The sequence below is a fragment of the Geotrypetes seraphini genome, chromosome 5, assembly GCF_902459505.1.
Source record: "Geotrypetes seraphini chromosome 5, aGeoSer1.1, whole genome shotgun sequence".
NCBI lineage: Eukaryota > Metazoa > Chordata > Amphibia > Gymnophiona > Dermophiidae > Geotrypetes > Geotrypetes seraphini.
Window position 1 is genome coordinate 196,250,347 of NC_047088.1, and position 22,829 is coordinate 196,273,175.

At 43.1% G+C, this 22,829-nt stretch overlaps 1 protein-coding gene across 3 annotated transcripts in view; it reads left to right on the forward strand.

Annotated features, from left to right (window-relative positions):
- The window catches only part of LNPK (lunapark, ER junction formation factor), a 192,374-nt gene that overhangs the window by 104,606 nt on the left and 64,939 nt on the right, over nucleotides 1–22,829 (forward strand). For all 3 annotated transcript variants that reach the window (XM_033946157.1, XM_033946158.1, XM_033946159.1), the window contains one exon: nucleotides 21,106–21,327. In XM_033946157.1, coding sequence (XP_033802048.1) covers nucleotides 21,106–21,327 — 222 coding nt within the window. The remainder of the gene's footprint in view (nucleotides 1–21,105; nucleotides 21,328–22,829) is intronic.

Here is a 22,829-nt window from a genome sequence, read left to right on the forward strand (position 1 = left end):
TCAGTCACAGTTTTACTCTCCACCACCTCTCTCGGGAGCGCATTCCAGGCATCCACTACCCTCTCTATAAAGTGGAATTTCCTAACATTGCCCCTGAATCTACCACCCCTCAACCTCAAATTATGTCCTCTGGTTTTACCATTTTCCTTTCTCTGGAAAAGATTTTGTTCTACGTTAATACCCTTCAAGTATTTGAACGTCTGAATCATATCTCCCCTATCTCTCCTTTCCTCTAGGGTACACATATTCAGGGCTTCCAGTCTCTCCTCATACGTCTTCTGGCGCAAGCCTCCTATCATTTTCGTCGCCCTCCTCTGGACCGCCTCAAGTCTTCTTACGTCTTTCGCCAGATACGGTCTCCAAAACTGAACAGAATACTCCAAGTGGGGCCTCACCAATGACCTGTACAGGGGCATCAACACCTTCTTCCTTCTACTGACTACGCCTCTCTTTATACAGCCCAGCATCCTTCTGGCAGCAGCCACTGCCTTGTCACACTATTTTTTCGCCTTTAGATCTTCGGACACTATAACCCCAAGGTCCCTCTCCCCGTCCGTGCATATCAGCTTCTCTCCTCCCAGCATATACGGTTCCTTCCTATTATTAATCCCCAAATGCATTACTCTGCATTTCTTTGCATTGAATTTTAGTTGCCAGGCATTAGACCATTCCTCTAACTTTTGCAGATCCTTTTTCATATTTTCCACTCCCTCTTCGGTGTCTACTCTGTTACAAATCTTGGTATCATCTGCAAAAAGGCACACTTTTCCTTCTAACCCTTCAGCAATGTCACTCACAAACATATTGAACAGGATTGGCCCCAGCACCGAACCCTGAGGGACTCCACTAGTCACCTTTCCTTCCTTCGAGCGACTTCCATTAACCACCACCCTCTGGCGTCTGTCCGACAGCCAGTTTCTGACACAGTTCACCACTTTGGGTCCTAACTTCAGCCCTTCAATTTGTTCAACAGCCTCCTATGAGGAACTGTATCAAAGGCTTTGCTGAAATCCAAGTAAATTACATCTAGCATATGTCCTCGATCCAGCTCTCTGGTCACCCAATCAAAAAATTCAATCCGGTTCGTTTGGCACGATTTACCTTTTGTAAAGCCATGTTGCCTCGGATCCTGTAACCCATTAGATTCAAGGAAGTACACTATCCTTTCTTTCAGCAACACTTCCATTATTTTTCCAACAACTGAATTGAGGCTCACCGGCCTGTAGTTTCCTGCTTCATCCCTGTGACCACTTTTATGAATAGGGACCATATCTGCTCTCCTCCAATCACCAGGAATCACTCCCGTCTCCAGAGATTTGTTGAACAAGTCTTTAATAGGACTCGCCAGAACCTCTCTGAGCTCCCTTAGTATCCTGGGATGGATCCCGTCTGGTCCCATCGCTTTGTCCACCTTCAGTTTTTCAAGTTGCTCATAAACACCGTCCTCCGTGAACGGCGCAGAATCTACTCCATTTTCTCGTGTAACTTTGCCAGACAATCTCGGTCCTTCTCCAGGATTTTCTTCTGTGAACACAGAACAGAAGTATTTGTTTAGCACATTTGCTTTCTCCTCATCACTCTCCACATATTTGTTCCCAGCATCTTTTAGCCTAGCAATTCCATTTTTTATCTTCCTCCTTTCACTAATATATCTGAAAAAATTTTTATCTCCCTTTTTTATATTTTTAGCCATTTGTTCTTCCGCCTGTGCCTTCGCCAAACGTATCTCTCTCTTGGCTTCTTTCAGTTTCACCCTGTAGTCCTTTCTGCTCTCCTCTTCTTGGGTTTTTTTATATTTCATGAACGCCAACTCTTTCGCCTTTATTTTCTCAGCCACTAGGTTGGAGAACCATATCGGCTTCCTTTTTCTCTTGTTATTATTGATTTTCTTCATATAAAGGTCCATAGCCATTTTTATCGCTCCTTTCAGCTTAGACCACTGTCTTTCCACTTCTCTTATGTCCTCCCATCCTAACAGCTCTTTCTTCAGGTACTTTCCCTTTGCATTAAAGTCCGTACGTTTGAAATCTAGGACTTTAAGTATCGTGCGGCCGCTCTCCACTTTAGCCATTATATCAAACCAAACCGTTTGATGATCGCTACTTCCCAGGTGAGCACCCACTCGAACATTAGAGATACTCTCTCCATTTGTGAGGACCAGATCCAATATCGCTTTTTCCCTTGTGGGTTCCGTCACCATTTGTCTGAGCAGAGCCTCTTGAAAGGCATCCACAATCTCCCTACTTCTTTCCGATTCCGCAGACGGAACATTCCAGTCCGCATCCGGCAGGTTGAAATCTCCCAACAGCAGAACCTCCTCTTTCCTTCCAAACTTTTGGATATCCACAATCAGATCCTTATCAATTTGCTGCGATTGAGTCAGAGGTCTGTAGACTACACCCACGTAGATAGAAGTTCCATCTTCTCTTTTCAGAGCAATCCATATCGCTTCTTCCTCTCTCCAGGTCCCTTGCATTTCGGTCGCTTGGATATTGATCTTTACATAGAGAGCTGCTCCTCCACCTTTATGACCATCTCTGTCCTTCCTAAAAAGATTATATCCCGGTATGTTTGCATCCCATCCATGTGTTCCTATTTTTAGCTTGCACTGGATCATGTTGTGATCGCTGTTTCCTAGTAGCGCTAGTACTACCACCTCCTTTGTGGGTCCCCCTAGCCCGTTGAGGATTAGGTCAAGAGTGGCATCTCCTCGTGTTGGTTCCGTGACCAGCTGTTCCATGAAACAGTCCCTCACCGCCTCCAGGAATTTTGTTTCTCTCGTGCAATTTGAGTGTCCAATGTTCCAGTCTATTCCAGGGTAATTGAATTCCCCCATCACCACCACACTTCCGCTTTTGCATACCTGCCTCAGTTCAGCCTCCAGGTCCTGGTTGTTTGCTTCTGGTTGTCCTGGTTGTCCCAATTTTATGTCTGCTCCATTTCCTCCTGTCAGCTTAACCCATAGTGACTCCAAGCTGTCCGCCCTTACTGTTGTTTCCATCCTGGTTGAAGGGATGGAGTCCTTTATATATAGCGCTATTCCTCCACCCTTCTTGTGTGTCCTGTGCCTCCTATAGAGTTTGTACCCTGGTAGGACAACATCCCATTTGTTGTCTTCGGACCACCATGTTTCTGTGACTCCAATTATGTCTAGGTCCTCCTTACTGGCTATAAATTCTAGCTCTCCCATTTTGGTTCTTAGGCTCCTAGCATTTGTGTATAGACAAATTAAGTCCCGGCTGTTTACCTTCTCTGTTGGTTTTCCTCGTGGTTTGGTGCTCCTGCCGACCCCTTCATGGGCTGCCAGTCCTCGAGCCTCGTACCGTTCATCCTCCTCCTGTGGTGTGTTTGTTTCATCCTCATCCCCCTCCTGTGGTGTACCTATCTCATCCTGCATCCCCATTTCTGGATGTCCCTCTGGCTCCGGCTGTTTCCTCCTTTTCTCGCTCTTTAGCTTTATTAGTTCCTTGGGCCCCTGCATTGCATCTATGGGTTTTTTTTTCAAAAAATGTCTACTCAGTCTCGGGTCCTCTACCGCCTTTTCCTGGTTCAGTATCCTTGTTTGATACTGTAGTCCGATGTGTCGATGTCAGATCGACTATTGACCTGTTTATTCTATTCCTATGGGCCGCTTAGCACTTACCATGTGCTGCTTGGCAGCGTACCTTGTAAATACCCAACTTAATGTGCCTAAGTTTCCGTGTACAAAAATAAAATTCAGTTTGAATTTGGAGATGATCTGTTTATCGTAGGACAAGCAGGCAGCATATTCTCACATATGGGTGACATCATCCATGGACAGCATGAAAAGTGAGGGAGGGACGTGTGGATAGTGGTGGTAGTGGGGGAGCAGAGAGGAGGATGGGTGCCAGCGTCCAGGTGGACCCCCCCCCCTTACTACGCCAGGATTCTGCTGGCTAGGGCAGAGCCTTTTGCCCCCACAAACAAAACAGCATTCCGCTTCCTATGGTGAGCTGTACTTTCTCAGAGTTCTAGCCACTAGCAGATAGATGCTTTAAGCAGCTGAGAGAGTGCCTATAGTGACATCTCACAGCACTGATCCAACTGGCCCCAGCTACTAACTACCATAAACTATTTGCAATCTGGAGTAAATGTATGATGTTGGGTTTTCAGGATATCCACAATGAGTATGCATGAGAGATTGTGTGCCATGAAGGCCATTCATGCAAATCTATCTCATGCATATTCATTGTGAATGTTCTGAAAAGCCAGCTGGCTGTGTGTGGCCTGAAGACTGTATTGAGAAGCACTGCAGTGGGTATTGGAGAAGAATAATAGCCTAAACAAACAAAAAAAAAAATATTTCCCTTCCTAAAATTTTTTTCCAGTTCACATATTGCTCACATATTGCTCACATCATTTGCTCACTGCCAGCTCCTACTTCATAGTTAGTTAAGAAAGGTTGTTGGCAATTGCAAATGCCCCGCCACCGCAAACTTTCAATTTCAAGAATAAAATTCTCCCCAATTAATTGGTTAAAATTAGAAATCTGAGAGTGCTATGAAATTTGTGCCCCCCCCCCCCAAAAAAAAAAATAACAACCACAAAAAAAACAAACAAAACAGCAATTCATAGAGCAGGACCTCTGGTTAGATTTTATATTACAGCATCAGACTGGCAGCTTCCATGGTCTCGGTCCATGGTTTCCAGTCTTTAGGATAAAAACTTGTACTGGAACTATGGTACATTGTAACCTATACAGTATATACTATACAGTATATCAGGGGTGCCCAAATGGTCGATCGGGATCGACCAGTAGATCACAAAGACAACGTGAGTTGATCGCATTGCCTTTGCGATCTTTTTCGCCTTGCTGCTTCCCCAAACCAGGCCTGACGCGTACAAGCGCTGGACTTACAAAACTTTACCTCCGACGTCAACTCTGATTTTGAAGAAGTTCTGGGCCAGCCAATCGTTGCCTGGCTGGCCTGGAACTTCCTCCCCGATGTTAGAATTGACATCAGAAGTGAAGTTTTGTGGGCCCGGCGCTTGTAAGGCCTGGCTCGGGGAAGCAGCAGGGAGAAATCACGTTGGTGGCTTGGGGGTAGGGAAAGAATCAGAGAAGTGGAGAAATCGGCATGATGGCTTGGGGGTGGCAGGGGGAGAGAGAAAGAAAGGGGGGCAGGGGGAGAGAGAAAGGCAGAAATAAAGAAATATTGGCTTTACAGAAGAAGGAAGTGCAACCAGAGACTCATGAAATCACCAGACAAAAAGGTAGGTAAAATTATTTTTTCAATTTAGTGATCAAAATGCGTCCGTTTTGAGAATTTATATCTGCTGTCTATATTTTGCACTATGGCTCCCTTTACTGAACCGCAATAGCGTTTTTTAGCGCAGAGAGCTTATGAGCATTGAAAGCAGCGCAGGGCATTCAGAGCAGTTTCCTGCACTAAAAACCACTATCGCGGTTTAGTAAAAGGGGAGGGAGTATATTTGTCTATTTTTGTATAGTTGTTACTAAGGTGACATTGTATATTTTAAAGTCATCTGCCTTGATCTCTGATTAAAAACCCCCAAATACAAATGATACTTAACATTTTCTCTGCTTACAGTGTGCTTTGTGTTTTTTAAAATTTTATTGTTGGTAGATCATTTTGACTTGGTCATTTTAAAAGTAGCTCACAAGCCAAATAAGTGAAGGCACCCTTGCAGTATATTATGTATGTTAGCCTGTAACCCGTTCTGAGCTCTTTGAGGAGGATGGGATAGAAAACTAATAAATAAAGTTTTAAGAGACTTTGCGACTGCCTGCACCACACATGCGCAAGTGCCTTTCCGCCCAACGCCAGCATGCGGTACCTCAGTTCTTCATTTTCCACGGAACAAAGAAGCCCCTTTTGATTGAACTCCATTCAGTCGGTGTTGTCTTCCTGCTTTGCGTTTCTTTTACATTGTTTTTCTAGTTTTGGTGTTATACTTTATCTAGTCTACGTTTTTTGTTGCTTTTGTTGTTTTTTCTTAAAAAAAAAAAGAGAGAATAAAAGTTTATTTTCTTTTTCTAGAACCTTAGGCTTTGGCCTTGAGGTTATTTCCCTTGGTGGGATTTTCATTCACCATTGATTTTAATCTTGCTGACGAGATTTTTCCTATGTCGAAACCTACAACGGGATTTAAAAAGTGCTATAGGTACCAGCGGCCTATTTCGATAACCAACCCCCATAATTGGTATCTTTAGTGTTTGGGCCCTGATCACCGAATTGAATCTTGTGTTAAGTGTTCCACTTTGAAGAAGCACTCCATTAAAGCCCATCAAATTTAACAGGAGAAGCTGTTCGGCTCCGCTATGGACATCGGAAAAGCTTTGGAGCCGTCATCATTGAAAACTACATTGATATCAACATTGGGAAATCTAGCATCGGGGAAGCCAGATACCGAGACATCCTCTTCCCGGCAAGCATCACAGGTCTCTACAGCATCGAATCTCTTGATGCAGACCACACATTGATGCCATCGATCTAAGGATCTGCAGGTTGTCTCCTCTTAGTCGTCCAGGTCACCATGTCCGATAATACTGACTGGTGAGCCTTCGGTACTGGTGCATGCCGCTTGCAGGAGTCGCAGGCATTGAAGGCATATGTTCTCTTGATGCAGGCCAAAAGATGTTGCCATCGTTCTGCTGATGTACAGGTTTCTCCTATATGGGGTGTATCCTCTGCCAAGGCACCCATGCCGACACAACCTGCTGCACCGACGGTACCAGCAGTTGAGCTATCAGTACTGGTGTACTCTTTCTGGGAGAAGCTCGATGAGTTCTTCACAGGGAGATTGTTACTGTTTTTAGGTTGTACTGCTTGCATATCTTAAAATCAACTCCCTTGGTACCGGCCCAACTTGAACATACTACTGAGAGGTATCAAGGTACCAATACCACCGATTCATTGGCGCATCGAAATACTGCTCAGGAATTTTCTATGAGGCGTCGTATCTCTCCACACCGTTCTTCCATGCATGGTTCTTTGCATGGAAGTTCTACTTCTTCTCACCGTAAGACATCAGAGTTCTTTCTTCTGTTGACATCCTTTTTTAAAGAGGCATCAGAAAGTTCGTCGATCATCTTCTTCCTCTTCATCGGATCGGTACCAAAAATGTCGCAGGGCTTCTTTTTTTTTTTCTCAGTAGTTTTCTCTGATTTGAAGTCCAACCCGGAGTGTGGTTTTTCCCAGGTACGTTAGATAGATTGTGAGCCCACCGGGACAGATAGGGAAAATGTTTGAGTACCTGATTGTAAAAACCGCTTAGATAACCTTGATAGGCGGTATCTAAAAACCTAATAAACTTGAAAACTTTTCTGAGCACGAGTCCTTTGGTGCAGTACTTCCCCGAAGAAGATCCTCTCCTGAAGAAGTTTCCTTTGCTCCTTACATTAACCAGTTATGCAAAGATTTGTCTGTTTCAGTGAACGCTGAATTTCAAAATATATTGAACTTTCATGGGCTTCCAAATATCTCTTTAAATTGCCATTACATGAAATGTTTAAACAGATCCTTTTTAAAAAATTGGGAGATGCCTTTACCTGTTAAGGCTGCTCCGGGGAAGATGAATTTGCTTTACTCCCAGATTTGGTAGTCCATAACTTCCACATCCTTCATTATTGATGGAATTGACCCTCAAAAAATATTTTCCTACCAGAGTTCATGCCTCATTGCCTCTGGGACACGAAGGCCATTCTATGGTCAAGTTTGGACGTCACCTTTATCAGAACTCAATGCTGTTGAACAGAATTCTTAATTGCACTTTCTATATGTCTTTGTATCTTCAACATGTACGATGGTTGACCAGTTTTGAGCAATACATTTCTTTAGAGCATCTTCTGGAATTTCAGCAGACTATTCATACTCTGTCACAGATTGTGAAGTATCTTCCAAGATCACTTTCTAATGTTTTTCAACTGTCTTCCAGAGCGTTTACTATGTCAGTAGTTATGAGATGCCTAGCTTGGCTCAGACTTTCTAATATAGACCTCAATCTTCAAAATAGATTGGCCAATATTCCATGCCTAGGGAAGGAGCTTTTTGAAGAGCCCATCAAGTTTGCTGCACAAAAATTAGCTCAACATGAGCAAACTTGGAATACTTTAAATAAAACTAAGTCTAAGTCTTTTTCTTAAAGAGATCTACCAAACAACCTCCTTCACATTGGATACATTCTCCTTTTTCACCTTCTGTTTCTGGGCAGCCACTGAAATAACAGCAGATGTGCTAGAGGCCTTGAACTGACTCAATGGAACTTGTTCATAACTCTGCCCAATTCTTCTAGATCAGTTGGAGCTTGCCTTCACTGTACCATCAATGTTGGGGTGTCATATCAACTGACCTATGACTTTCACAGTCCTTATGGAAGGTTTCTTTTTTCATTTATGCCCATAACTGCTTAACCTCACCCTTCATCCCTCCAAAAAAACAAACAAAAAACTTCAGTTGGTCGTGACTCGGGCTGCATCTCAAGTTTCTTGATTTCCAGCAGTATTTATATTTCATATTTCCTATGAACTTTGCTGCACAAACTCGCATTAGTAGGACATTCACCATGGGTGTAGAGCTTGTAAGGTGGTATTTTCCTATTACCTGGACTCCATTCCACTAAGAGAGGAATCTTAAAATGGGTGTAGAGTCTGTAAAGTTGGATTCCTCCAAATGTTTTTCAGCAAGAATAACACAAATTAGTGTGCGTCAATCAGAATACTTCTGGATTCCACCATGCCTGTAAGGTGGTTCTTTTTCCTGCTGCTTGGATACATTAATATAAGCACATGACGGGATCTAACGGGGGTGTAGAGCTTGTAAATTAGATCCCCTGCATAGGAGAACCTTGTACTGCTTTATTTCCGAAGCAGAATCAAACAAATTTTTCTTAAAAACATGTCTTCCACTGTACCATCAATGTTTTTATACAGTACCTTCCAGAAGGGACCCACTTACTTTAACTATTTTTCCCTACACCTATTCTTTCATGAACATTCTCCACAAAACTTTTCATTCCATCTCATTTTGATTCTAAAAGGCTCAGAGGTTTGGGAGTGGCTATAGGGGAGGAGCAGGCCACTACATTCTTTATAGAATATATTTTTTTCTTTTGCTCCAGATTATTTCAATAGCCTCTGAACTGATGGTTTCTTCTATATAGCCTATAATTAGACGTTTATGCATCCTGAAATCAGTTTGCACATTCCAGATTTGTTCCTACTGGGATTTCCATACAGGCCTCTTACATTTCTTTTATTTTTTGTTTTTAACACATAATTTCGGTGCTCGAGCAATTTTGTTTTTAACACACAATTTCGGTGCTCGAGCACACTTCATCTCCACTTCTCCTTGTATGCTGAGCCGCTCAAGTTGCAATATACTCTATACCTCAGCAGGAGAGTTTAGTTCTCTGCCACTTTATTAAGAGAATGAATGCTTTTGGATCTATAAAATTTCTCAACATTTACCCTTTTTTCGGTCCTTCAATCACTAATTGCCAATTTTTCTAGACAATATTCTCCTCATAGTCTAGCAATGGCAGCCTCTCTCCTGGATGGATCGGACCATTCCCTCTGGGCGTTTTCTTCAATTCCTCTCTTAATCAATTCAGCTTCAGCAAGAATCGGCCTCCATGCTTCTTGTGGTCCCTGGGTGGCCCAGACAGCCATGGCTCTTCCAATTTTCCAAGTTTATTTAAAATTTGTTATACTGCCTAATCTGAATTCTAGCCTTGACAAAGATCTTTCTCTCAAGAGTCGAAGGTCTGTTTTATATCTTGGTGCCTTTCGGGGTGGCATCGGCAGACGCTGCTCATTGCTCATCCTACCAGACTTTTAGTTACGTCCAAACAATTTTCTATACAGCACTGCTGTAAGAAGTGACAGAGATGACTTTCTCTGTTCTAGGCTCTTTATCTTACCTTATTAAGTCTTTATCCAAGTTCATCTGGGAGTTTTTTCCTACCCTCTCCCGCTCAGTTCCTTGCCTCACTTCAGTCAGAGTTCACCCTAGGGTTGTGAGTATTTCCATGTTCAGGTTGACAACCTGCTCATCCTCTGGTTTCCAGCTTTGTAAAAGGTCTTGTCCGACCTCCTCTGGGTCCAGTGGTTTGGGATCTTCAACTTGTTCTCACCAAACGGTAGGACCCTTCATTTGAACTACTGTTCTCTGTACATCTTAAATTTCTCTCTTGGACAGTGGTCTTTGTCATCTCCATCACTTCTGCATGCAGAGGGACTAGGCTTCCAGAGTGGGTGAAACCCATTCTGTACAGCTTTTTCACCAGGATAATATACTTTTTCTGTACCCCTCCTTTATTCTGGACAACAGTGCTCACGAAATGTAATATATATTTCATCGTTGTGCTTCTACCTTTCTCTCTAAAGCCTCATTCTCACCCTGGAGGAGTGGTTCTTCCTACCTTTCTCTCTAAAGCTTCATTCTCACCCTGGAGGAGTGGTTCTTCCTACCTTGGACTGCAAAAGAACCTTTACTTTCTCTTACAAGGAGCTCAGTCATGCAGAACCTGTTCATCCTCTTTGTTCCTCACAGGTTAAGTCAGCTTATCCCTAGAGATCTATTTCCACATAACTTGCAGTCTTTTTCTTTTTCCATTTTTCCATGTACTACAACTTATGGAATCTCTGATAGCATGTAAGATCTCAGCTATTGTGATTTTAGTTGCATTCTTCCATCCCGATTTCATGGGGATATCTGTAAAGCGGCTACTTGCTCCTCAGTTTATGCACTCCTGTCTGGAATCTTTGTCCAGAAGAGTGTCACTTCAGCCAAACTGCATTATAAAAGTTCAAGTTTCAAGTTTATTAAAATTTTGATGAAACGCTAATCATAAATTCTAAGCATTTAACAATTAAAAATGGGGAATAATTAACATACTTGTTAATGACCAGACATAACATACATAAAATCAATAGGAAAGTGGAGGAAATACAATTTAAAAAGAAAAGTACAAATAAGTGTAGAAATGAGGCTTCACACAGGACTCAGATTGGGATGAGGCGACCCTAAATGGGAGCCTTATAACCCTTTTATTGAGTATCTTAACTCCCTTAATTACTTAGCTAATGCTTTGCAAGGTAAGTTTCATCATGCATTTACAGTGCGGATTATACCAAGGTAACTCCTTTGTTTACATATTTAATGTGATTCTCAAAGCTACTATCTCACGTGACATCTGAATACATTATAACGGTTACAATTCCCTTGTGTACACATTTAATATGTCTAAAGGCTTACTATAGCATGTGACATTCCAGAGGTTATAATGCATTCTCCTTAAGCTCAGCATGTGACAGAGGCCTGCATTTGCACGTAGGCAAAGTCTGTCTGCTGCCCATATAAGGAATACTTAAATAAGATAAGGGTAAATGTGTGACAGGGGTCTTGTGACAAGAGGGGAGGGGTGAATGCCTCAGCATTCTGTCACAAGGTGCTAACATTTTTCCTTGCTTTAGAATGGCTATGTGGCAAGAGGGGAGAGGGAATGAGGAATGATTCATAATTCTTTCACAAGGGTCAGTGTGCTGAGCTTGCCTTTTATCAGAATTGCATCCCTTCAAATAAGGTTAAGGACAAGAGGGCAGTGAGAGAATTCATATTAGGGTTGAAAGGGATTAATGTTGATATCAGCTAAGACAGACCCTGAGATGGTTTAGCATTCATATGCATCTTTAAAGAGGAAGCATTTAAGGTTTCCCTTGAATTTGTCTAAATTTTGCTCAGCCCTAATGTGTGTAGGTAATGAGTTCCAGATTATAGGGGCTGTGGTTGCAAATGAAGAAGCCCTGCGGGTACTGATGTTTTTTAAAGATGGAACGTGAAGAAGGTTCTCGAAGGATCATGAGGAATGAGAAGCTTATGAATGGAAGCAGGTGCTTTAGTGTATTGGGTTTTAAAGGAAAGTAAAGCAATTTTATATGTGATTCGATGTGGAATTGGTAACCAGTGCGTACTCTTTAACAGGGGGGTAACGTGATCAAATTTCTTTTTGTTCATAATAATTTTTATGGCAGTGTTTTGTATTAATTGAAGATGTCAGATGCCTTTTTGAAGGGGATCACGAACAGATTGGAGAAGGTTATCATACTGTTGTACCGGGCCATGGTATGCCCCCACCTGGAATACTGCGTCCAGAACTGGTCGCTGTACATGAAGGTCACAGTACTAATCAAAAGGGTCCAGAGAAGAGCGACTAAAATGGTTAAGTGGCTGGAGGAGTTGCCATACAGTGAGAGATTAGAGAAACTGGGCCTCTTCTCCCTTGAAAAGAGGAGACTGAGAGGGGACATGATCGAAACATTCAAGATAATGAAGGGAATAGACTTAGTAGATAAAGACAGGTTGTTCACCCTCTCCAAGGTAGAGAGGGCACTCTCTAAATTTAAAAGGGGATAGATTTCGTACAAACATAAGGAAGTTCCTCACCCAGAGAGTGGTAGAAAACTGGAACACTCTTCCGGAGGCTGTTATAAAGGAAAACACCCTCCAGAGATTCAAGACAAAGCTAGACAAGTTCCTGCTGAATCAGAACATACGCAGGTAGGGCTAGACTCAGGGCACTGGTCTTTGACCTAAGGGCCGCTGCAGCTGACCCAGCAGTGGCAATTCTTATGTTCATATGATCCCTTTGTTCAATGAATTACAGTAATCAAGCTTGGATATGATAAGGGAGTGTATTAGGATGTTAAGGGACTGCAGGTCAAGAATGTTTGCTAGGGATCTGACGGGCTAATTTTAATTACCCTGCACGCCAAATGTGGCCTACAGGCCTGAGTTTGACACCACTGCTCTGGATAAATATCAAACATGTACCTTCAACACATGTCCAATTCCTCTTTTAGCCTCTATGTTCCTCAAGGACTGCTTGCAAAATTAGGTCTACTTTTGAGCATGAGTTGGGAACGAGATAGGCTTCATTTAGATCAGTGTCTCTCAAACTTTCTCGAGCCAGGGCACAGTAAAGATAGTGGCCACAGCTCGAGGAACCCAGAAGTGCACGGACGTAGCTGTGATGACATCATGAGCATTCTTGACATCCACACATGCGCAGAGGCCCTCCAGACAGGCCCTGAAATGCCAGTAGGGCATGCAAGCAGGGAAGTCTAACAAATATCAACTGAGTACCCCCAACCACAGACCTCCCAATCTCCACCCAAGACCCACCCAAGCTCTTCCCCAGATCCCGTCCTCTTTACTAATTGTAATGCAATTTTTTCCATTCATTTTTCATATATACACAGAGAGAAATTCTCAAAACTGATACATTTCATTTGAAAATAAAATCATTTTCTCTACCTTTATTGTCTGGTGACTTTATTTGTCTGTGCTTTTAACTATCTTTCCAGTGCCTTCTTATCCATTGACTGTTTTTCTCTCCATCTTCACTTTCTGCCTTGCATCCATCTTTGGCATTAAGCTAACCTTCAATTTGTTTGCTTTCTTCTCAAAATCTATTTTTCCATGTCTTACCTTACCTTCCTACATCTCTCTTTCCCACCCTATTTCTATGGTCTCGCATTTCTCTCCTTCCTCCCCTTCCCCCCATAGTCCAACATCTCTCTCCTTCCTTTTCCCCCTTCCCAGTCTGGCATCTCTCTCTTCCTCTACTACTACTACTACTACTACTACTACTACTACTACTGCTATTTCTATAGCACTAATGGACTCTTTTCTATTTCCTGGTCTGATATCTAGAAATGATAGAGGAAATCAACCATGGATGTAGAGCAGGTAATGTAACGATCATGGGAGACTTCAACTTTCCCGGGATAAACTGGAACCTGGGAACCTCAAGCTGCTGCAGGGAATCCAAGTTCCTGGAAATGATAGGGGACTGCTTCCTAGAACAAATGGTGGGAGAACCGACAAGAGGGACCGCCACCTTGGACTTGGTCCTAAATGGCATAACTGGAAGGACAACAAATGTAGAGGTCACAGTCCCGTTGGGTACGAGCGATCACAGCATGATCAATTTTAAAATTGGCATCGGGAAGGAGAAACGTACCAAGACTCAAACCACAACCTTTAACTTCAGAAAAGGCAAATATGACAGCATGAGAGTCATGGTTAAAAAACGGCTCAAGAAAAAGGCAGCCAAAATCAGAACAGTCGATCAAGCATGGTCCCTACTAAAAAATACCATCACCGAAGCGCAGAATCTCTACATTCCGCAGATATCCAAAGGAAGGAAAAATAAAAACAAAGGAGAACCAGCTTGGCTAACTAAAGAGGTGAAGGATGCAATAAGGGATAAGAGGAACTCGTGTAAAAAATGGAAACGCGAACACACAACGGAGGCCTGGAACAGTCACAAGATCAACCAGAAGAAGTGTCACAAGGTGGTAAGAGACGCTAAAAAAGCATATGAGGAAAAGATAGCGCAAGAAGCTAAAAACTTCAAGCCCTTTTTTAGATACATAAAAGGGAAAAAAACAGCTAAGGAGGCAGTGGGCCCTCTCGACGACCAAGGAAGAAAAGGGTGCATCAAGGAAGACAAACAGATTGCGGATAGGCTAAACTCATTCTTTGCGTCTGTCTTTACTAAGGAGGACACTGCATCAATGCCAGAAACAGGGAGAGCATTCAAAGGAGAAATTGAGGATAGCCTAACCACAGTGAATGTGGATTTGGACATGATATACTATCAGATCGACAAACTAAGAAGTGACAAATCCCCTGGACCAGATGGAATTCACCCGAGAGTGCTAAAGGAGCTTAAGGTAGAAATCGGAGAACTTTTACAACCCCTAGCTAACTTGTCAATTAGAACCGGGCGAATACCAGATGACTGGAAGATAGCGAATGTCACTCCAATCTTCAAAAAAGGATCGAGAGGAGAACCGGGCAACTATAGACCTGTGAGTCTTACATCGGTTCCTGGGAAGATGGTTGAAGCACTAATAAAGGATAGCATAGTGCAACACCTGGGAAACCACGACCTGATGAGAGCTAGTCAGCATAGCTTCAGGAAGGGGAAGTCATGTTTGACAAACTTACTTCAATTTTTTGAGGAGGTGAACAAACAAATCGATAACGGTGAACCAGTGGATATAATATACTTGGACTTCCAGAAAGCGTTCGACAAAGTTCCACACGCAAGGCTTCTGAAGAAACTACAAAGCCATGGAATAGAAGGAGATATACTAAGATGGATAGGCAAATGGCTGGAAAACAGATTGCAAAGAGTGGGCATTAATGGGAAGTTCTCGGACTGGGAAAAGGTGACGAGCGGTGTACTCCAGGGTTCGGTCCTTGGGCCCATCTTGTTCAATATCTTCATAAACGACCTGGAAGAAGAAACAAGTAATTTAGTCAAGTTTGCAGACGACACAAAACTATGTAGGGCAGTTGGGTCACAAAAGGACAGAGAAGAACTCCAGAGAGATTTGAACCAGCTAGAGAAATGGGCAGAAAAATGGCAGATGAAGTTCAACATAGACAAATGCAAAGTGATGCACCTGGGTAAAAAAACAAGGAACATGAATATAAAATGTTAGGTGTAACATTGGGCAAGAGCGAACAAGAAAGGGACCTGGGGGTACTGATAGACAGGACCCTGAAGCCATCAGCACAATGCGCAGCAGCAGCAAAGAAAGCAAACAGGATGTTGGGCATGATAAAGAAGGGGATCACGAGTAGATCGGAGGACATCATAATGCCGCTTTACAGAGCAATGGTCAGACCACACTTGGAATACTGTGTCCAACACTGGTCTCCCTACCTAAAGAAGGATATAACCCTGCTGGAGAGGGTGCAAAGACGAGCCACGAAGCTAGTTAAAGGTATCAAGAACTTGAGCTACAAAGAACGCCTCGGAAAACTGGGATTGTTCACCCTCGAGAAGAGAAGACTGCGAGGGGACATGATAGAGACTTTTAAAATATTAAAAGGATTCGACAAAATAGAGCAAGAAACATCGTTATTCACATTGTCCAATGTGACTCGGACAAGAAGTCATGGATTGAAGCTGAGGGGCACCAGGCCCAGGACAAATATCAGGAAATTCTGCTTCGCACAACGAGTGGTGGACGCTTGGAACACACTCCTGGAGGAGGTCGTGATGGAGACCACCATTACGGGATTCAAGGGCAAGTTGGATGCACACCTTCTCGCAAATCACATTGAGGGATACGAGTAAACAAGGTTTCTCAACAGGGAACACCTGGCTTGGCCTCCGTGGGTGCGGGTCACCGGACTGGATGGACCTAGGGTCTGATCCGGCAAAGCCATTTCTTATGTTCTTATGTTCTTTAGTCATCTCTCCTCCCTCCCTCCCCCCAGTATAACATTTCTCTTTCCCTTTTTGCCCCCTGCAGTCCATCTCTTCTCTCTTCCTCCTTTCTGGCCCCCCTCCCAGTCCAACATTTCTTTCTCTCATTTCTTTGCTTCTTCTCCTCCAGTCTTCTTTCCCTCCCCTAACCAACATCTCTCTCTCTCTCCCCCCCTCCCTACATGAGTCCAACTCTCTGCCCTCTCCCCCCTCCCCCCCGAGTGTGATATTTCTCCTTTCTATCCTTCCCATCCATCTTGCCCTCTCCATGAGTCCAATCCTTTCTGCATCCTCCACACTTTCTCTCCCCTTGCCTCTTTCCTTAAGTGACATACTTCCTTCCCACTCCCTAACACATGTTCTCTCCCCATTTCTCCCTCTCCTCCACCCCATGTCCATTTCTCCCTCTCCTCCACCCCATGTCCATTTCTCCCTCATCACTCTTACTCCTCCTGTAACAATTTTCCTTCCTTCCCTCCTCCCAACCCCACTCACAGCTAATATGCTCTCTCCCCATCCACCATCTCACCCTCCCACCCCTCCAGTGTGTAGCATCTTTCCTTTCCCTCCCCTTCTGCCAGGTTAAGTAGCACCTCTTCTCCCTTCCCTTTCTCTGCCCCCTGTCCAACAGCACCTCTTCTCTCCCCATATACAGCAGTACCCCTTCTCCCTTCATCCTCCTCTTCCCCCTGTCCAGCAGTACCCCTTCTGCCTTCCCTTTCCCTCCTCCCCTGCCAAGCAGTACTTCTTCTGTCTAGCGGCAGCTCAGTGTGCTTTTAACTTGGCCACAGAGCTGCCACGAGGATTAATTTAGATGCAGTTTTCATCAACAGCCTCGGGGCCTTTGCTAGGTCAGCCCATTACAATGATGCGACTTCCTCTTTCGAAAGAGGCCAAGTTAAGAGCACACTGAGCTGCCACTGCTGTTCCAGGGGTGTGGAGAGCAGGAGTCCAGGGAGATATGTGGCAAGAGGCAAGTCAGCTGGCCGGTGCTTCTCTTCCTCTTCTGTGAGCCACGGCACATTTGGAATCTCAGGAGGCACACAGTTTGTGATACACTGATTTAGGTGGACGTGACTTGGGCATCACTTAGGTGTGCTTGAGGCGTCCACATATAGGTGAACAAGACTTCTATTTTTTGATGTTTAATAATGCATTACTTAAGCAAAGCACACAATATATATATATATATATATATATATATATATATATATATATATATATATATATATATATATTGCATACTAAACTTCTATTTTTGGGGTAAAGAGGACTCCTACTTGATGATAATAGAAAAAAGATATTTAATGAAATACATTATTTAAGCAAAGCATGTGAAAAAAAAAAAAATATATTGCATGCTAAACCTTATTTCCAAAAGGTTAAGAAAATAAGTGTTCTTCAGAGCAAGTGGACGTGTCTGAAGCACAATCTTGACATCATTGTGACATTATCAATATGCACCTAGATGGCAGAATGCCACTAAAAAATAGGAATATGAGCTGGGGTGGAGCCTAGTGGAAAGCCTGATGTGAGACACTTTGAACCCCTATTTTTGTGCACTTTTCGCTGTCCAACATCTCTTAAGTGAAGAAAGCAGAGCCTACACCCTTCTCTTCACTCTGATGCACTAAATTGTACTACTTTTCTTATGCTGGTGGCAGTAAGGGCTACTTTGAGATATTTGTTTCAGGGAAGGAAGGGAGACTTGGGTTTTTATTCCTGTAGGGGGCATCTTGATTTGGGAGGGGGAGGTAAGACTAGAAGGGGGATTCTTGACCCTACTGGGATATCAATGCAGGTGCTAAAAGGGGCCAAAAGAGACTTTGAGGAAAAAATAGCCAAGGAGGCGAAAACATTCAAGCCGTTCTTTCGATATATTAAGGGGAAATGACCCACGAGGGAAGCGGTGGGGCCGTTGGATGACTGTGGAATAAAGGGAGTGCTAAAGGAGGACAAAGAAATCGCCGACAAACTGAACACATTTTTTTGCATCTGTATTTACCGAAGAGGATATACACAGCATACCGGAACCCATCAGGCTATATGCTGGAAATGAAGACGGTAAACTGATAGGGTTGACGGTCAGTCTAGAAGAGGTATGCATGCAGATTGATAGGCTTAAGAGCGATAAATACCCAGGACCGGATGGCATCCATCCGAAGGTCATCAAGGAACTGAAAGGGACTATAGCTGAACTGCTTCAGCTAATAGCCAATCTGTCGATCAAATCGGGAAAGATTCTGTTAGACTGGAAAGTAGAGAACGTTACGCCGATCTTCAAAAATTCAGCAGATTACAGGGAATTGGAAAGATCATACTAAACTAAATTATACTTTTTGGTGGAACTCAGTGTGCCATATTTATAAAATGAAAAGGGTATTTGCTATGCAGCAAGGTAATTATAATAAGTTTAAAAAGATTTGGGAGCCATTGACTATTTATTCTAGTGATCAGACATCTTAAACACCTGAATATTGGATAAGATAAAGAGGGGTGGGATTATGATTGATAATAATTGATATATGTTAAGTATTAGTATATGGGTGGGAGGGGTGGGTCTTTTTTATAAATATTTATTTGGAGTAATACAAACAAGAATGTCAAGTGATTAATTAATGTATTTCTGAATGATTATTGTACACTTGTTGAAATTTCTGAAAATGAATAAAGATTTAATTAAAAAAAAAAAAAAAAGGTTCGAGGGTAGGTCCGGAAAACTACAGACCGGTAAGTCTTACCTCGGTACCGGGAAAGATGGTAGAGGTGCTGATAAAGGACCGCGTCATTGATCACATTGACGGACACGATCTGATGAGGACCAGCCAGCATGGTTTCAGTAAAGGCAGATCTTGCCTGATGAACTTGCTGCACTTCTTCGAGGGAGTAAACAGGCGGATAGACAAGGGCAACCCGGTCGACTTTGTATATCTGGATTTTCAGAAGGTGTTCGACAAAGTTCCACATGAACGACTACTTTGGAAAATTGCATGCGTTGGAATCGAGGGTGAAATACTCACATGGATTAAAAACTGGCTGGAGCATAGGAAACAGAGAGTGGGCTAAATGAACAATTCTCAGACTGGAAGAGCGTCACCAGTGGGGTGCCACAGGGCTCGGTGCTTGGACCTGTGCTCTTCAACATCTTTATAAACGATCTGGACATTAGTACGACGAGTGAGGCGATTAAATTTGCGGATGATATGAAGTTATACAGAGTAGTGAAGACACAGGGGATTGCGAGGATCTGCAATGAGACATAATCAAGCTCAAGAAATGGGCATCGACATGGCAAATAGAGGTTTAATATGGATAAGTGCAAAGTGATGCATGTCGGTAACAAAAATCTCATGCACGAATACAGGCTGTCTGGGACGATACTTGGAGAGACCTCCCAGGAAAGGGACTTGGGAGTTCTGATCGACAAGTCCATGAAGTCATCTGCACAATGCGCTGCGGTGGCGAAAAGAGCGAACAGAATGCTAGGAATGATCAAGAAGGGGATCACAAACAGATCAGAGAAGGTTATCATGCCACTGTACCGGGCCATGGTGCGCTCTCACCTGGAGTACTGCGTCCAGCACTGGTCGCCGTGCATGAAGAAGGATATGGTACTACTCGAAAGGGTCCAGAGAAGAGCGACTAAAATGGTTAAGGGGCTGGAGGAGTTGCCGTACAGTGAGAGATTAGAGAAACTGGGCCTCTTCTCCCTTGAAAAGAGGAGACTGAGGGGACATGATCGAAACATTCAAAATACTGAAGGGAATAGACTTAGTAGAAAAAGACAGACTGTTCACCCTCTCCAAGGTAGGGAGAACGAGAGGACACTCTCCAATGTTGAAAGGGGATAGATTCCGTACAAACGTAAGGAATTTCTTCTTCACCCAGAGAGTGGTAGAAAGCTGGGACACTCTTCCAGTGTCTGTTATAGGGGAAAACACCCTCTAGGGTTTCAAGACAAAGTTGGACAAGTTCCTGCTAAACTGGTGAAACTGGACTCATTTGGAGCACTGGTCTTGACCTTGGGGCCGCTGTGTGAACGGACTGCTGGGCAGAATGCACCATTGGTCCGACCCAGCAGCGGCAATTCTTATGTTCTTATATTCTTATGACCTTTGCTGTCATTTTGGGAAAGAGGGTTTTGAGTGTTGGCCACATTGGGGCCGATTCTGTAAATGGTGCCTAAAACGAAGGTGCTGGCCACATGTCAGTCACACTTAGGCGCCATTTACAGAATCATTGCTAGCGGCACCTATGTAAAAATTTAGGTGCCTGAAATGTTTTAAGGGCACTTTGTGGCACCTAAGTCACACTCCGTCTATAAAAATGTCCACTTAGATGTTGGGCGCCAATAAGCGCCATGCAATAGGCGTCTATCCAATTCTATAAAAGATAGGCTCCTATCACACAATTTTTTATTTTTTCAAATTATTGAGTCTACTAACGATTTTTGCCAATTAAGTTAGGCGCCCAAAGTTTATAGAGTTTCTCTGATTGGGCCTTCACTAACCTCCCCCCCCCCCAAAAAAAAAAGGCTAGCATAATCTTAACCATGTCTCAGGGAGGTATAGTTTTAGCTTTTAGATGGTCAGTGGGTTTAAGTCTCTTGAGAATGTGAACTAACGCAGATTTGTATGAAGACTGTATTTTCCTTCATATGTTGGGCCTCCAAATATAAGGCTTCATTTTGACTGAATTATGCACAAACTGTCAAGTAGTAGTTTATTTCCTGAATTTCATGTTTTATTAAAGCTGTTTATAAAATGTGTCAGTACTATGCTAAATTTCTAATTCTATTAAAGTAACAGTACAGTATACTTGTTTTTCTGCCAGAACTTCGTCAGCGGACTGCAGCTCAAAGAAATCCAACTTCATCCACCTCTGTAGATCCTAGCCAGGGATCTCCGCAAGCACCAGGACTGCTGGCAGGAACTTCTACTCCTCATAGGGACACATCAGCTCCAGGTGGTCCGCCTGAGAGAACTGTTTCAGCAGCAGTGCAGTCAAATATATTACCAAGATGTCCAGGATCTCCTGCCACGATGCCTGGAATGGGTAAGCCAGGCACTTACTGTTATTTACAGTTTATACTGCCCATCTCTGGTTACCAATAAAATAAGTCATTTTCAGATCATATGGAAATGGAATTTCATTTGGAAATAGAGCAGTTATCTGATTAAGCAGGAGTTCCATATTCAATTAGCCATAACTCTTTACAGCTGGCACCTTGTGATACAGAAACCTACTGCCTGAGCTCGTTTAACTGTTATAGCTTCTTTGTTTAAATGGCCATAAAACTTTGCAGCATTTTGTAGTCAACAATATATATAACATACTTTTTTATGGTCTGTGTTTAGGATTGCTTCAGATTTATATAAATCAGGTATCAATGGAAATTCTTCTAGATTCTTTATAAACTTACCATTTTAACATGTTTGCCATTTCACAATATAAATGGCAGAAAGAAAATGGTGTGTATTTTGTTTGTAATATCTTGTAGCTGTTTTGGGCTACGAGAAAATAGAGTACTTTGCTGAAAGCACTACAATTTGTTTTTGTAAACTGGTATATACTCGTACAAGTGGTGTTTTATGAACTAGATAAATTCATATTATGCTAAACCAGTTTAGGTATTTTTTTTGGCATACAAGTAGAATCATTATTTCTGGTACGTCCCTTCTGGATTCTGTACTCAAGGTATCCAGTTCATAGCTATGATCCAGTGTTTGCAGAAATCCCACACTTTTCTCACATCCTACTACACAGAGAGAGACAGAGCCACCTTCAGCTTCAATTTTTGCAAGTGATCCATGCAGAAGTCTTTCTGATCTGCTTTTTCTTATTTTTGGCAATTTCAAGTTTGTTTTCAGTGGCTTTGGTGCCGTGTGATCACTTGCAGTTCTGTGGAGCCAGACTGTTGCTTCACAGAGAAACTGGTGGATCTGTGGAGCCAGCCTGCTGTGTGCCACCCTGTTGGGACTTGGGTCCATCTGCCTGGGAGCAAACTTGCCTTTTGACCATGTCAGAGGTTTAAGCGCAGGCTGGATGTGTCCTGAGTAACAGCTCTCAGTGTATAGGGGCGCAGGCTGCATTAGTTTTGGAATTTATTTTTGTGTTTTGGGCACAAATTCGCTGGTGGTGGCCATCTTGGATTTTTATCAATATATATATTTTTTTAAAGCTTAAATTCTGTCTCAAAACCTCTCGATTTGGTTCAAAAAAAGGCAGGGATGGACTCCTCAGCCCTAATCTGTCGACCATATGTTTAGATTGTGCCGGATGGCCAGCACAAGAATATCAGTGTGCTGCTGCGCACTGTGGGAGGGGGTGGGAGCTTTGAGCCTTGCTTCCTCCGGGTCCTTGAGGGTTGGGGAGCTGGCATGGGTTCGGGATCTGGGTTAAAAACCCGCCAAATGCCTGTTTTGGATGATGGTGCCAAGCGCTTGTGCACAGAGTCTGGAGATTCCTTCCAAAAAGCACCAATGGCTTGGTGAGACCCAGCCGCTGCCCCAGGATGTGCTTTTTCTCTGGAATTGATTCAGCTTTGTGAAGAGCGT